Here is an 18,027-nt window from a genome sequence, read left to right as displayed (position 1 = left end):
TGAAGTGACATTTTTACAGTCAACCTTATTTATGATAAAGATGATTCTCTGCAGTCCTTTGATCATATGTTGAGGAAAAAATGTTCGGCCATCTTGAGCAACTGGGAAATCGATGGGAAAAGTTAATTTCAAGCCTTGAAAGTATTTTACGTAGTGTAAACCAATGGTATATCAGTTAGGGAGAGAAAGGCAGTTTTATTTTTATTTTTTTGATGAGAGGGGAGGGGATTGCTCAAAAATCTGTGACATTATTGGTTGGAATTTTTATTTACACCTACTGCTAACCATTTCATTGTGACTTTAAAGTACAATTCCAGTGTGATTGGAGTTCCTTGTTTCCTGCATTCCTTTACTGTTTTTCATCACTAAATTGTTTTCCAGTGCTTTAATCACCTTATGAAATATTAGCTATTTTTTTCATTCTCTTAGTTGTTTTTCAAAGTAAATATTTTTAATTGAACGCTGTCTAAATATTACGAGGTACTCCCAGTTTTAAGCCGTAATCATGTCAAATCTAGCTTTAATTTCCGTTTAATTTTACAGACTGTAGCTGGAGGAAGTGTCTCGCTTTGGTTTGTCTGTCGTCTTGACAAGGTTGAGGTTGACAGGAGGCGGGGCCTAACGTCACCACAGAGAACGTTAGCTATTGGTTGAAAGATTTTCGTTGGAGAGGAAAGCGCGGAAATTGGACTTGTAATAGCCCGAAAGTGGTATGTTCTAAGGCTAAGAAGTTGTTTTCTATGCTGTTTGGAATTGAATGGGGTGAATGAGCATGAGAGGTTTGGCAAAACAGATTTAAAAATATCTTTAATCGTGGTGCATGCAGGTAAAACGAATTGTAAACTGGATGTAAACTGTCAAAAATGAGCAAAAAACTCCAATCATGCTGGAATTGTCCTATAAGACTAAAGGAGACCAGACCTTCTGGTCGTTCCTAAATCTAGTTTTAAGATTAAAGGAGCACCTTACTCTTTGGAGTGGAGAATTGGCTTTTAAATCACTTTTTAAGACCTATTTCTACCTATTTCTGCTTCCCTTTCTGCCATTGGTTTGCTGTTATGATCTTACCCTAACCGGGTTCCATATCCCTCTGCTACCCTTTGGCTATGTTTTTGTTTTTGCCATTTTCTTTTGTAACCTTGTTTCTGTGTCTTTTGTCTTGATTGTGAAGCACTTTGTAAACTTTCTTCAGAAAAGTTCTATACAAGGGTTTCTTGGAGTCAATTTAGATCGTCATCTCTCTAGTCTATCCATGAGTGTCGGGGAAAGTTACTTACAAAAGTAAATAGTTACTTTACTTCGTTACTTTTCTTAAAAAGTAACTAGATACGTGACAAAGTTACTCTTCATTGAAAGAAACCTGTTAGAATACTTTTGCGTAATCCACTTCCAAAACATACACAAACAACAGGAGCAACATGGTTTGTGTTATTAGGGGTCCAAGCACCGAAGGTGCTGGAACCCTATTGTATTTGTAAGGATTCTTCTTATTATTATTTTTCTCCGCTAAAAGTATGCGCAGCTCAGAAACCGTAAGTCCCAGAGCAACCACATTTGGCAGGTGGGTTCCTATGGCCCCCCACTACTCAGGCAAGGCCATTCACCCATGTCGACCAGATGGTGGCGCTATAACAAGCAACTTTTGGCCTATAACTTCTGAACCGTAGGTCGTAGAATCAAAATTCCCTTTCCACTGAATTCCTTGGGTCATTCCGCATCTATCTGCATAGGCCACGCCCATTTCCATCTGACTAGATTTTCTGCCATTTTGAATTTTGTCCGAAACTCTTTTTTCGCTACTCCTCCTAGGCCGTTCATCCGATTCACACGAAACTTTCAAATTTGCATAAAGGTTATTAATAGGTCATATGGTTTGGCTTTTATCGACCAATAAACTTTTAACGAAACACGGCATAACACTAAATTGCCCATAACTCAGTAACCATTCATCGAATTAAGCCAAAATTTGAAACACATGTTGAGAAGTGTTGCTTGACCATGCCCCCAAAAGTATTTGGAGTTCCATCACTAGTGGGCGCTATAAATGCAAAAAGTTTATATCTCGTAATCGGCTACATGGATTCGTACGAAATTCAGTTCGCACGATCTAGGGTCATGACTCAGTCGATGCATAAAATTTGGTAATGATTGATTAAAGTGGGCATGGCTTATTACAACAAATCTAAATTTCTAGACATTTCACATTCCAAAATTCAAAAAATCTAAATAAATCACCCGTACGTCCTACAGAGCTGAACATCCACTGAATTGTGACAAAAGTTTGCCTCACTGCAACCTATGGTCAATTCAGAAGTCCGTCACTGTATATTTTTCAAAATATGCAAAATCAATTAACATCTATATCTCCACAAGTCTTCATTCATATGCTACCAAAATTGACACAGACATTCTCTAGATGGTAGATATCAAGTGTGTCAAATGGTGTTCAGATCGGTCAAACTGTGAGTCCACAGTGATATTCAATATCTTACTGTAATTAGTACTGTATGCACATCATTTTCTATTTCGCCAAATGTTTGATCAAACTTCACCAAAATATTTGACAATACACCCAAAACCAGCAGAATGTGTGATTTTTTTCAGAATTTTATCACTAACATTTTGACTGTTGTAAGCATTTTAAGTTTAAATAGACAAAAATACCCCCGTTTTGCATGTGATGTCATTGCCTCAACTTGTGAGAAGGTGTGAACACCATGTCTTCCCAGTGGTGCAGTGAGTAAGTCACCTTCTCCGGGGATACAAAGGTCCAGGGATCTAATCCCCAGGTGGCCAAGTCCTACTTGCCAACAATGCAGCAATTCATGCATGTGGTATGTTTTCAAGTGCTTAATGAGGTCATATTAAGTCGAAGGTTGCCTATTGTGACCCTGTGAAAATTTCTTATTATTATTTTTCTCAGCTAAAAGTGTTTGTGCAGCAAAAACTGTAAGACCTAGAAACACCAAAAATTGGCAGGTGGGTTGAAACTCCACCCACTACTCAGTTTTCCCCACTATGGCACACAGCATAGTGGAAGTTGGCAGAGTGGTAAAGCTCTGGTTTTTAGACCACAAGGTTGTGAGTTCAAGTCCCTGATGAACTGTGACCTTTCTGAAGTTTCATGAAAAGTAAATCAACACTAAATCACAGAATGTAGAAAAGGTGTTTGACATCATCTGTCAATGGCAAAATACCTGATTGGCATCACTGATTGGGGTGTGGCCAGACCTTTCAACCCATAGAGAGCAGTGCAGCAGTGGCTTTCTGGCCCATGTGACTTAGTATTGTTTTATTCGTTAATGGAGAGTACTACAATGTTTGATAAAGTGATTAGCGCTGTCAATCATAGGCTGCAGTATCACAATACTTCTCCCTTTAGTTATTTTCCCCTCTGTATTCCTGTAACAGGAGTTTAGCTCAGTAGGTGAAGTGTCTGCCTCTCGTGTGGAAAGTTGTGGGTTTAAATCCAGGCTTGTCCTCTCTGAAGTCAGTAGTTGTCAAGAACAAGCGGTATGTGTTCTAATAGAAAGTCTGGCCATTGTGAATAACTTCAACAATGTGGTTGCAATGAAATGATGAACTTGACAGAAGTCACGGGCCAACACAAAAGCCGGTGTTAGACTGCATGTTTGATCTTCACAACATGTCAGTTTTTGTGTGTGTCTTTCTACCTTCTGTAATGTTTTGTCTATCTGTCTGTCTTATCAAATTGTGCTTGGACCCCTCAATCGCCGCTTGCGGCTATATTTATTATTATTTTTTCAAAATGCGATGCAAGACTGTTGGTCTTATGCAGATAAGGTGCCCAGGGATTGTCACTTATTTCTTATTTCTTTTTTTTTTTTATTGTGCTTACAAAATATGAAACAATATGTAAGAAAATTAAAAGTAATGACATTCTAATTTTAAATGTAACTATGAATGGATTACACAAATTGAAAAACTAACACGTTATGTTGCTAGTTACCACAAATGGTAATCTGAGTACTCTAATGCGTTGTACAATCTCCTGTTCTATTACAGCTGTACTGCCCAGGAATTGTTATGTTTTACAGTACCATGAGCCAGATGAAATGCATTGTATATGAGTGTAATGCATAGAGCTGTTTGGGCATGGAACAAACATGCATTCTGGTAACTTTGTTTCAAAGTGAGAAATTCTCATTAGCTGCTGAGCTGCTGCTGATAAATATTCTGTAAATTAATGAAGGGAAGAAATAAATTCAAGGTCCGAGTCCAATGCCATTTGTCGGTTTATTCCACTCCTTTCTCCCACATCAGATGATGGTACATTAAGATGATAATACAGTATGAGCGTTTTTTGAACAGAATGCCGCAGTTCCTATTACCCAGAGCCACCCACAGTCAATACACATTGAAATATCTCACAGGTTTCCCAACGCCAACTTCGAGTCCCATTGACCTACAGTGGATCTAAGGTTGCATTTACACAGGAGCGAAAAGATCTGAAACATCAGGTTGTGTGTGGTTTCTCCCAGTATGGACAGCTGTGATGAGGTCGGACCTCTGCCACAAACTGTGAAAGAATCAGATCTTTGGTACCAGGGTAAATCCAGCCTTTTGAGTTGGAATGGAGCTATAGTAAGGTAATATGTTGGGCAGAAACAGATAACTTGGGTTGAGGGAGGCGAACGGGAGGCGAGGCGGCAGACGGGTTAGGGATTGGCCAGTTCTTCTGATGTCAGAGAGGAAGGCAGGCTGTCCAAGGCTCCCATCTCTGCAACCACACAGACACACACACACACACACCAAGGATTCCTTCAGAGTCAGAGCACATTCAAAGCTGTTCGTATAGATAGAACAGACATATAAGCGGGAAAGCACACACTTGCACTACCAGTCAAAAGTTTGGACCAGTTCTGTGTTTTTCATTCTCTTAAAGCCATTTTGATCTAAAGGCTTCTGCTTAAATGCTTGAAATTTGTTTCTTAGACAAATATAAATGGTGAAGTTGATCCTATGTATGAATTTCTTTCCAAAGCCTTTGCCTTTCCATCAAGGCAAAGGGCGGCTACTTTAAAGAATCTAAAATATAAGACAAGTGATGAGATTTACTGAATACCTGTTTCATGTTGGAATTTCTTGGCATGAAAATTGAACATTTTTAAAATTGGTACAAAATATTGGTTGTCTGCCTTCAAGACCCCATATCAGACCAAACCTAATCTGAATTCCCCTTACAACTACTCCCCCCAGGCCACTGCTGTAAAGCAGAATGCGGTCAACTTGCTGGGTTAAAACATACTTGGATGAGCAGAAATGAGTAGAGACAGAAATGATAAAGCGAACCTTTAAGTTTGAGGTATGATAGGAAGTCGATGACAGTGTGGATGACGTCTTCATCTGCTATTCTCAGGGCCTCTGTGGAGGCAGAGCACAAAAGAACTGCAGTCTATATAGTGTCAAATATACCGTTGCTATCAAAAGTCTACACACCTTCTCAAATGTTCTAGTTTTTATTGCCTTGAGGCCTGACATGAAAAATAAATCAGACTTTTGTCTCCAACAAGCAAATTCAAGGTAAAGGCAAAGGGATATTCACTTCTGACAATATATTCAAAATGTAAAACTAAAGCACTTTGGTGGCATAAGTAAACTAATCACACTCAAAAGCATGCACAAAGCTAAGCATGGACAACAAGGAGCTTCAAGATCTTCCAGATGTTACTGTTGTGATGTCACCACCTGTTGAACTCTATAGAAGGTGACAGCACCTGGCACCAAAGATCAGCCAATAGCAGATGGCAATTTCAGTAGCATGCTTTTTACCATTAGATGTCAGGCTTTACACAGACCTGTTCTGAAGTCCTCGTCCTGGGCCATGTCTCTCTTGCCAGCCAGGCCCGGCTTGTCTCCTAGTGTCCTGTGTCCGTCAATGCCATCTGGACAATAAAGATTGGTCAAAATGGATACAGTCATACAGATAAGACAGTAGACGGGGTCAAGCGATCATTTCATGCAACTGAATGCAGGACTGAGCTCAATTCATGTTGAATTCAATGCGTTCATAATGTAAGATTAAGTAATCTAACATCAAGTACATGCACACATTTCCTAACTGACATCACACCGTATCAGAAGCATCACACATTAGAGACACACACACACACAGTGCACACATGGTGAACCTCTGCCTAACGCTCATAAGAAGACCTAAAGGACATGGGTGTAAAGTCAGTCGTCTATTTCAGCATGGTGTTTTATTTAGAATGCTTTGGTTCAATTTCCAAACTTGTACGGACCACCTGCAGGGCTTGGCTCATGGAATTGCTATAAAACAAGATATTTCACCAATAGGAGGAATAAAACAATACAATCGTTTAAAAAAAAAATGGGAAGAACTGCACATTTCACACACAAAGAGGCGTAACAATGACGGTGATGGGAAGAAGAAGAAAATGAGAATGCACAAGCAAAATGATATGCTCAGGCATGGGATGAATCATTAGCTATACTCTCTGGTTTTATGGACCTATTCCTATTGAGAGTGGCAATGTGTTTTAGGGTTAGGGTAAGGTCGAGACAGAATTTTAGACACAGAAATGTGTGTATCTTTGGCAGAGGCAGGGACTCGAGTCGCATGACTTGTACTCGAGTCAGACTTGAGTCATAATTTGAATTGCTTGAGACTTGACTTGATGCATGAGGAGAAGACTTGAGACTCGATTTGGGTTCTGGTGACTTGGGACTTGACTTTGACTTGAACTTTGATGACTTGAAAAGGTTTCTAAAGTCTTGACTTGAGATCTTGTGTTTGTGTAAATGACTTGACTGAAAGTGATGAGATTTGTTCCATCAGATGACTGAATTTAAATTCTGTTTTCTGAATTTGTATGGAATGATTGAATTTATTGAAGTTGAAACTATTATAGAAATCAAACTCATGATGCTCTTACCAAGCTTTTATCCTATTAAAACCATATTGTATTGAAAAGTCCTAGATATTTAGTTTTCTTTAAGATATTAAATTGATACTGGACTCTAGATTTGTTCTGACTTGACTTGCTGTTCTACATTTAGACTTTGGACAAGACTTGAGACTTGTGCCTCAAGACTTGAGACTTGGGACTTGAGTTGACGAGCAAAGTCACAACTCTGATCTTTGGTGATAGGCAAGTTGAGTGTGACATTCTCTCACCTCTAGAGAGAATGTACCATAGATAAGAATGGCATAAGGCCACGCCTACAAAGTGCGGTACAAGTGGGAAACCCTATTCAATTTCTATGAGCAAAACATTAAATCAACATTTTCTGTGGTTGCTTTGTCTGTGTTCTAATAATTTATGTGAAATATTTATGGTGTAAATAATTTGACATTACCTTTTCATGGCTGTCAAACAACATTTTAACAAGATCGTTAAAATGTTTTTTCTTGAAGTGTCAAAATGGGAACACAAATCCTGTCTTGAACGGAAGTCTGCACGGAAATTTGCTAGCTCGTTAGCATTGTGCAACTTCCAGATAATTCAATTATAATAGTCATGCAGTTGTTTAACAGACGTGAAAATGACTAGAATTACTACTGAATTACTAGAACACAGAAAATGTCAATTTTTTGTTTTGCCCATAGAAACTGAATAGGGTTTCGCACTTGTACCGCACCTTGTAGGGTTGGCCCATTTGAAGCATCACGCCATTCTTATCTATAGCGGGCCTAGGTCCATGTAAAGGGCTTTGTGACATTGTTAGCGAACGAACAAAGCCAAGGACAAACTGTTGGACACTTTTCAAGCTACTCAGCTGCTGTATGAGTGGACGTGACATGGGGCTGAAGAGGAGGAACGTCAAGTGGCTGACTCATCCCAGCAGCTTCCTCATTAGCTAAAGTAGTGCTTGAGCTGTGAGCTTTACCTCCTGACCCCTCGCTGTGTTTTTATTTTTTTATTATTTTTTTTATTATACTTAGACAGTCCAATTAGAGGACAGAAACAGAACGGATTAATAATGGTTTAATCTTCCAGGTAAAAACTGCTCTTCTTCTCACTATGGCCTCTTGTGTTTTTACCTGTACACTTAATTGAATTACATATATCATAACGTTTATGTATTCTATTGCTGTGTAATATGCATCGATAGTAGGGATGGGACGATATATAGAAATGCAATATATCGCAATGCAAAAATGTGACAATATGTATCGTGGGGTAGAAAAATGAATTGTCAATTATTAAATACTATGCAATTATGTATTTTGGGTTATATATATATATATATATATATATATATATATATGTATACTGCTTTTAATCATTATTTAATTATATAATACAATTATATAATATTATTATTAGTAGTAGTAGTAGTAGTAGTAGTCATTGCCTTTTGCCTATTTGCCTATCATTGCCTGTTGGTCCACTGTCAGATGCACTGTTTTTTGTTTTTTAGGTTGTTTTTTTTAATAAATGTGTTTATATCCTGCACCGCCATTAGTGTCGATCCATTAAAACACCTGCTTTTCCTAAGTTCATATGTGTTTTTATGTTCATGAGTATTATGTTGCGTCCTTGATGTAAAAGACAAACTTACATAATCACGACATTTGAAAAGCGAGCTATTCAAGGAAATGCAATATCTGAACAAAAGACAGTATCATTTAAATACCCCTATGTGCTATTAGGGAGCAGGAACAGTGACATGCCAGACCATGCTCTGAAAAACTGCAGGAGATTTAGCTTTTAGAATTAGAATTTATATTTTCTTGAAAATGTAGCCTAAAACCTCTTTTCTCCCAGATCTTAAGAATCCCTGAGTTGCAAAAGGTCACAGCAGTGGAAATACATCCAGTGCTTCAGGTTCATTAGATACAGTACAAGCACAGAAACTATCAAACCATTTCTGACTGATGACTGACAAGATATTATTATTAGTAAATGTGATAAATTATTAGACGTAGGTCACTGAACTATCAGTTCAGAAGGAACACTGGTCCTGAATTCTTCCCTGATGTGATTTCTTTTTTAAATATGGCCTCCAAATAAACTTCTTGGGATCGTTTCCCTGATCCTCTCTATTACAAAGGTCAGATTTGGACTCACGTAAGTCTAAGGCAGTGGTTCTCAACGTGGGGTCTGGGGACCACCAGGGGTCTTTGGGGGGGTCCCCAGCAAATTGATGAATTGCTGAACTTATAGCATTATTTCATTTAAGTAATTGAATTTGAATAATTTAACACAATTATGAGAATGTAGAAGAATGACTATTTTGATCATAGTTTCTCTGTTATCTCTCTACCTACAATACAGATAGTCATGGAATTCTGGACAAAATCATATCTAACAATAAAAATATTCTCAGATTTGGGTCAGAGAGACAAAATCTCATCATTGCGGCCCGTGGCCCGAATGTGTGCTAAATTTAGGGTCCTTGATATGAGAAGGGTTGAGAATCACTGGTCTAAGACATGCTGACTGACTGCCACATCTCGCCGTACCCAACGGACGCCCATAAGAGAGTCCCGTGAAGTTCTTTGCTTAAAGCACAGAGAGCCCAAGCGGCGTTTTTCGATGCACAAGCGCAGACAGCAGTAGAAAGACAAAGAATGCCGAGCATGGACGATGGAAGCGGTAAAGCGGCAGGACGTTTGGATGCAGCAATTCCTGGCCTGACACCAAGGCCCTGCAGCGGCCGTACGCTTCTATCTTACATTGAGTGACCAGCTCGTCTCTGCCTCTGGCACTGGGAGAATCCTTTATCTGAATTAGGTGATCAATACGACCTGAAACACAGGATGAGGCAGGAGCAACCTTTACCTGGGCTTCACACACACACACACACGCACACACACACACACACAACATTTCCAGGTTCTCTTCTTGTGGAGAGATTCGGACCCCACAAATGGATAAAACATACACACACACACATACACACACACACACATCGGGATGACCACTATTCACTCAATTTGTCCTCCAGGTAATGAGGCAATCTGTAAATTATACTAAATTAGCTGGCATCATTAAAGCTCTACAGAAGGTTGAATGTTCAGTTCTGTTGCGAGGGACAAAGACATGACAGATAGCATTGATTTAAAGGAGAGGAGTCCTTTTAAAGCCTTGCTACACGGGCAACATTTTCAAGATATATACACTACCAGTCAAAAGTTTGGACACACACATTTTTCTTTCACATTTTGGAATAATAGTAAAGACATCATATCTATGAAATAACACAAATGGAATTATGCGGTGACGAAAAAAGTGTTAAACAAATCAAAACTATGTTATATTTTAGATTCTTTAAAGTGGCCGCCCTTTGCCTTGATGGAAAGACAAAAGCTTTGGAAAGAAATTCATACATAGGATCAACTTCACTATTTATATTTGTCTAAGAAACAAATTTCAAGCATTTAAGCAGAAGCCTTTAGATCAAAATGGCTTTAAGAGAATGAAAAACACAGAACATTCAATCAGGTGGGTCCAAACTTTTGACTGGTAGTGTCATAAACAGGCTGCCCAGCAAGCATTTCATGGACTGCAACATGCAGAGACCAAGTTCAACGTCAGCCCAAACAAGCGCAAAATTATGACGCAGTAAAAAAATCCAATGTCCAGAGAATTTTCCCCAATTTTGAATGTGCTACCTCCCTCTTTTTTTGAGCATTCACATTGGATTTGATTCCCTGCATGCAAGAATTCCATTGTTGAAGCGAACTTTGCGCACTGTTACACAGCTTTGAACTGATATCAGAAAGATATTTAAGTCCTGATTTCACCAAATAATCCAGGTAGCTACCAGCTACGGGCATCTCAACTTTCATTTTGGTGCTATATTTATACAGGTTTTCAATGCTTGCTGGGTAGTAACCAGTGTTTCATTTCACATGTGTTCCTCTCAGCCACTATGTTATCCACTGTGGCTTTGATGGTGACTCTGCTAAAGGCAATGTTGCCTCTATGAATTGCCTCTAAAAGTTGCCCATGTATCATCACCTTTCCTCAAATTCTCACTTTTTTAGGCCAATCCATAGCACACAGGTTTATTTTATATCTTTTTACTCATTACATCAATTATAATTTTGAATTATTCATCCTGTCTCTCATATTTTCTGATTATGGTTGGTTTGGGATCATTTTTGAGTAGAGAAAAAGGTCCAATCAGAGTTTTTCCTTCTCCCTAGCAGCGACTCCTACTGGCCAATGCAACTTTTCTCCTGGCTCAGCCTTTGGTTGGGCAGCAATTCACTAAACCCAAAGCTATGGCAAAGTCCCTGCATCTAATATCATTTACCACCAAAACGTCCAAACCTGCTTATATCCCCTAAATGTCTGACCGATGACTGACAAGATATTATTTGGACAGTGTAATAGATTATTGTCAGTCATCAGGGATGGGACGATATATAGAAATTCAATATATCGCGATACAAAATGTGACGATACGTATCGTGGGGCAGAAAAAAGAATCGCGATATTAGCTGCATGTTATTCTGCTGTAGTAATCACAAATGAGACACTTGACCATTACAGTTTCACAAGCTCTCCATCCAAATTATATTATTTGCACTTTGTAATGACATTTTTAAATTGTTGTTTACATTCTAGCGAGCCAATGCCATCACTAGAAAGACTTGTGGCTCCGAAATAAACATAATTCTGCACAGTCAGACTTTGTTGTCATTGAACTTTAATTTATTACTTCTTATCGTGGTTGTATTGAATCGTGAGCCCCATATTGTGTATTGAATTGCATCGTGAGATAAACAGAAATGTAGTGGATATAAGTGGGATTTCTGGACGTGTCGACAGTAAATATTAGGTACAGGGACTTTGCCATAGCTTACGGTTAAATGAATTGATGCCTCTGTGTTTATGCGAAGCTAAAAGACTCGACAACCACAGGCTACACTGAGCACATTTACGCAGAATCATGCACAGCTAGAAAGTATTCAGTCTAATGGAGAGAGACTCTGATCAGCAGTGTGGAGATGGAGCTGGGTGTTGATGTCACAGTTAGTGATGGGGTTAGTAGCTGAGTACAGCCGTTTGAGTTAGTGTAGTTGATTGTAATGTACAGTATTCTTTTCAACACATCTGGAAGCGTCATTTAGGACGACAGGCATTTTGCGTTACTTTTCAACAGGGTTCGATCGAAAAAGGTTTTTGAAGGCTGGTACTGATATTTTTTGGATTGAAGCCACCAAAATGAATGAAATTTGATCATTTTCATGCCAAACAAATTCAAAATATTCATTTTTCCCCCAGAATTGCATTTTTGTCAGAGTGAAATAGCCTCTGAAACAGCATTTAGACCATCATGGGACAGTAAAACGCTCCATTGAAACTCAATGATAAGAACAATTATGATGATAAAACATATTGCTGCATACTGAACTAACAGTTCAGGTTAAGGTGAACAACCAGTGTAGTATTGATCAATTCTACAATAAATATGTAATCAATCAAACTGCATCATATCCATCATATCAGAGATGGACCACAATGACTGGACCAGGTCTGAGTTTTAATAAATAACCAATATAGTCCCTATTTATCATTCTACAGCATGTGTTGAAATGTGTGGAAAAAAAACACATTAACATTGATAGATTTTTTGGTCTTGGCATGTTGTCCTAAATGACATTTCCAGATGTGTTGAAACTGACACATGGGTGTTTTTTGGGGGGATAAAAGCTGAATACTAGTCAAGTGCAACAGCAGTCAGTGTGTGTGCAGTCGTTACTTACGGGGACCTAGGAGGTAGCCTGCGCTGTTCAGAGTCCAGCCACGCTTCTCCTTAGCCTGCCAGGACGGGGGGAGACACACACACATGACAGACATTATTGTTCACACCTGCATATGAAATGTTCACACATATATGAAATACTTGGTATAAAACCAGTGATGTAGTGGTAAATAAAAAAGAGGGTAAACTGTGACTTCCAGTCTGACAAACAACCACCAACATGAGCAAAAAACAATTATACTTTCAGACAAAACATGAATTATACTATAGATATGACTACTTATAGACAGGAGATTATACGCATCAATGGCGATGTGTGGGAAATAAAAAGGAGGCTAAATTATGACCTCCAGTCGGTGATCATCATCAGGCAAACAACCACCAATATGAGTTGAAATCAATATACTTTCAGAAAAGTATTAATTTATGCGTTTCCCCCTTAAAAGACCCTATCCTCATTTCATTTACATCAGTTTGATACCACTTACTATGATCTTTACTATGAATTTATCTCAAAGATTTGATGTGAGCCTAAAAAAAACTGGATAAACTCTATTCTGCAAATAAAAATGTGGTTTAATGGAGTTTAAGTGGGTTTACCCTCCACTATATTCCTGTATAAAACACTTGCACATACACACATAGGCTACTATACTCACACAACACTTGCATTATACTGTATGTGTGTGTGTATATGTAAATCGATGGGTAGATGTTTGCCTTTACAAAAAAGTCTAACCCACATGTGAATTCAAAGCATTCAAAGTTTTCTGGACATATGTTGGTTTTCATATGTGAACATTCCTATTTCCCATGTGATGTTTTCACCTGTGAATTGTCTCTTTACATGAGAAATAAAGTTTGGACAAGTTGTCACATGTAACGGCAGTTGAAAACATAAACAAAAACACTTTTCACCTATTGAAATTTTCAACAAAACACATGTGCTTTGAATTCACATTTTCACATTAACGTTTTCCATTGTAAGAGAAAGAAAGACAACGCATGCAACGTACAAATAAGTGATAAATACAGTAGCGGCTTACCGCAATGACCAGCCCGATGGTCTCAGAGAGAGTTGCGCAAAAGATGAGCGACACGCAGAAAACCCCAAAGCACCTCTGCATCTGAGGGGGGGAAAGGGAAAAAGTTTATTTTCATGGCAGAAACTTGAACCGAAAATTATTTGATATATCCGAGTAATAATATCTGAGTCCCTGTGAACGCTGAAAAAGCAGACTTACCTTTGAAGTGACTTTTTCCCCTTGATTCCTCTCTGAAGCAAGTGGTTAAGTTGCTTGGTGTGCGTGTGTGTATGTGTGTGTGGGTCGGATAAACTGAGGACTCCGGCCACCTTTTATTATTAGGCTGCCCCCCCCCCCCCCCCCCCCCCCCCCTCCGGTTCACGTCAGCAACCCCCCTCCTCCTCCTGCGGACGGGCATGTGCAGGTCGGTCACGAAGAGAGAAAACAAAATGAAATTCGATAATATCATATAATGCCAGGAACCATCAACGTTTCTCTTTGTCGCCCTCTGAGACATTGAACTTTGAGGGAAAAAAAAAGAAAAAAAAGACCAGAAACAGTGAGCAGCGCTATTTTTCTCCCATAATCTGATGTCTGACCTTAAAATGATTATTCTGAGATAATCGAATGAGTAAAAAAAAAAAAAAAGGGCAGATAGTCAATAAAATATGTTCTTTCATATGTTTCTGCAAATGAAGATCAGTGATTCAATGATTCATTACTACCACTACTACTATAATTACTATTACTACTACTACTACTACTACTATTAATACCACTATTACTATTACTACTACTACTAATCATAATGCTAATAATAATTTCTAAATCCAAGAAAAATGTGAAAATGTCGTCATTAAATTACGACATTTAGTCACACAGAAAAATAAAGGTTTGAACTGGAACCAAAAATGGTTCTTCGGAGTGATGCCATAGGAGAACCATTTCTGGTTCCACAAAGAACCTTTCAAGAATCTATATTATTGAAATGTATTATTGAATATTTATTATTATTGATTATAATTAATCTTTATTAAAAAAAAATCCCAAAGAACCATATATGGTTCATGAGTGAAAGAACCATATATGGTCCTTTGGGATATTAAAGGGATCTTAATTCTTAGTTATTGGGTGGTGGGTGATGGTATAAATGTAGGAAATATCCAAACCCTTCCATAGAATATATTGTGCAATTGCAAACGATAAACAAAACCACAATGCAGGTGTCTAAGCAAAGGAGAGCAGAAATGTTTTGTAAAAAAAAAACCTTGGTCTGAAAGGTTCTTTGTGGAACCAGAAATGGTTCTTCTATGGTATCACTCCGAAGAACCATTTTTGGCACCTTTATTTTTCTGTGTGTAGTCCATTTAAATAGGTTGATGCAATCCATTTAATGGCATTTCAACCTGATAACTGAAATCATAAACAGTTTAAAATAAATGTACAAAGATTTTTAAACTGACATTTTACAACTTTACACAGTACATAGGCTACTGATTCACACGTCACATGGTACAGAGGACAGGACAGGGCCGCATTAGTGCAAGACCAGAAAGTACATCATTCTACATCCATTATGTGCAGTCTGCATTGTTGCATAGAGTATTACAGCTGTAGAGGAGAGTGTAGCGAGTGTACAATAACATCAAAATTTCATATCGTACATATTTTTCATTCATTTTTCTCCTTTGTCTCAATATGTTCCATTACTGTTTTTGGCACACCCTTATAATGCTGTAATTCAGATAATTTTCATACTTTCAGTCATATATTTCTACATATGTTCTTGACACACTGTTGTCAGTTGCGTTGTGTTTAAATACTGACCATTTTTCGCCCCCATTAGCTCTTATGGTGTAGGAGTTGTGGCCTTTCAAAGTTCAGTTTAGCCAAACGAGCAGTTCTGCCAGGGAGGGATTAAAAACTGCTTTCACACGTAAGAGTTGGGGAAATCCTATCAGAACAGGACTTTCGAACCCTTCCGCTGCAGCTGTTATCCACCATTAAGCTTATTTAAGATAGTGCGTAGCTTTCCAGCATGGCACGCCGATTATGTGCTGTTACTGGATACAAATCCACTGATTCAACGTTGCACGTGTTTCCAAAGGATTCAAAGTATTTATCAGAATGGTTACAGTTCATCAAGGGCCAGGGCAGAAGGTTAACAGCTGATTAAATCGACCATGTCCGAATGTGGGTCTGCAGTGACCATTTTAGTGAGGAGAGTTTCACCAATTTACATCAGAAAAGGCTAGAGCTAGCAAAGCGCTTCAATCTGGATGGAGCTGTGCCTATGGAGCTTTTTTCCTATCTTTAATCAAGAGCGTGGTCTTTCAATTTGAGAGCATGATTTATTGATTCCACGTTCAGATTTTGTAATGCTTTCCCTCAAACCCTGCCCTCGCACTCAAATAGCTCCTGCTTGCACTTAGATTTGCTCTGCTTCTGCTCAAACTGTATGCTTGCACTCAGATAATGTTGCTTGCACACAGATTTCCTGCGCTCCAGCTTCAGCCCTTCTCCTCGCACTCAGGCTGCTTCTGTGCGCTCGTGAAACGTCTGCTCTCGGATTTCTGCTCTGCTCTCGGATTTTTTGTGCAACAACCCTGTCAAAATTCCCCAACCAATAGAATGCCAGGTGTAGTGTTGACCAATGAAATGATCCCTGCCTCGTTGCGGGTGCATTCGCTTTACTTCTTAGAGCATCCCGTACGGGCGGTTACTGTTTAACCGGGTTCATCCACTCCCGCCCTCCGGGGCTTTATTAAATACGACTTTTGGAATAAAAGGACAGTTAATGTATATACCAGCGCCTGTACTTTTTCTTTTACTATAATAGCTACATAAAATAGTAGCCGTATAGCTATATTGTAGATATGTTACAGATATGATACCTGCAAGTGGGGACGTGTTTACCGTATTTCCAATATGTGAAACCTTTCTGATAGAGCAGACTTTGACACAGCAACGGTAAACATCATTTGAAGAGAAGGATATATACACAATACACCAATTGCGTTTTTAAAATGTAGTTGCTCATTGAATTTACTTTTGTTTTCTACTGTCTTAATGTGTTAGCTGGTTACTTTTGCTGTTGGTACTTTTCCCATTCCTAAACACTAAAATACAGGAAAAAAAGAAACACGGCGGCGTCCATTTTGTTGTTAGTTGCCTAGCAACAATGTTCCCATAACGTACAACACTTGAAAGCCAAGCATATTATCATGGATGTATTCTTGTGCCGCAAATATGACTTAACCAATTCAATTTGAAGGAAGTAATAGCACCATTAAAATAAAAAACTTACTTGAGGTCCTTGACTTTGGCGGTCCATATTGGCCAGTGATCCGCGAGACTCCCGCTCCTGAGTCATGAAGGTGACGTTGTTTTCCCCTCTAGCACACCGACGGGAGGCCGGTGTGCTATACGGCTACTATTTTATGTAGCTATTATAGTAAAAGAAAAAGTACAGGCGCTGGTATATACATTAACTGTCCTTTTATTCCAAAAGTCGTATTTAATAAAGCCCCGGAGGGCGGGAGTGGATGAACCCGGTTAAACAGTAACCGCCCGTACGGGATGCTCTAAGAAGTAAAGCGAATGCACCCGCAACGAGGCAGGGATCATTTCATTGGTCAACACTACACCTGGCATTCTATTGGTTGGAGAATTTTGACAGGGTTGTTGCACAAAAAATCCGAGAGCAGAGCAGAAATCCGAGAGCAGACGTTTCACGAGCGCACAGAAGCAGCCTGAGTGCGAGGAGAAGGGCTGAAGCTGGAGCGCAGGAAATCTGTGTGCAAGCAACATTATATCTGAGAGCAAGCATACAGTTTGAGCAGAAGCAGAGCAAATCTAAGTGCAAGCAGGAGCTATTTGAGTGCGAGGACAGGGTTTGAGGGAAAGCATTACAAAATCTGAACGTGAAATCAATAAATCATGCTCTCAAATTGAAAGACCACGCTCTTGATTAAAGATAGGAAAAAAGCTCCATATATGCCCGCAGTAGCCAACGTTTGAGTTGCCGTCTCACACCACCTCTACTATTTCAAGCCTCCAATTGGTAAGTAGCCTATAAAGCAAGCAAGCCATTCTAGCTATAGCAATGTTAGCTATAAATATTTGCTAACATATGTTGCAAAGCTAGTAATATCCGTTTGCTATTCCGCTTCCAACAAGCGGAACAATATTTTTACCCTATTAGCTAGCTAGCACACCAGACTATAGTTACAATTTAGCTAACTAATAACATGAACCAATTTACATTTGAGCTTTCAACCTGCAACCTGACATT

General features: G+C 38.9%; 1 protein-coding gene across 1 annotated transcript; it reads right to left on the bottom strand.

The window, feature by feature from the left end:
* Positions 1-4,679: 4,679 nt before the first annotated feature.
* On the bottom strand, positions 4,680-13,835 carry gal (galanin/GMAP prepropeptide). The gene is made up of 6 exons (XM_071915082.1): positions 13,755-13,835; positions 12,710-12,764; positions 9,668-9,739; positions 5,820-5,906; positions 5,314-5,385; positions 4,680-4,741 (listed from the first exon to the last, which is right to left on the bottom strand). Exons 1-6 carry the CDS (start codon positions 13,833-13,835, stop codon positions 4,680-4,682), a joined length of 429 nt encoding a protein of 142 aa, XP_071771183.1.
* Positions 13,836-18,027: the final 4,192 nt, after the last annotated feature.

Source organism: Centroberyx gerrardi, chromosome 4 (genome assembly GCF_048128805.1).
Source record: "Centroberyx gerrardi isolate f3 chromosome 4, fCenGer3.hap1.cur.20231027, whole genome shotgun sequence".
Classification (NCBI taxonomy): domain Eukaryota; kingdom Metazoa; phylum Chordata; class Actinopteri; order Beryciformes; family Berycidae; genus Centroberyx; species Centroberyx gerrardi.
Note: the sequence above shows the minus strand (reverse complement) of the source record. Positions and strands in the feature narration are given on the sequence as shown.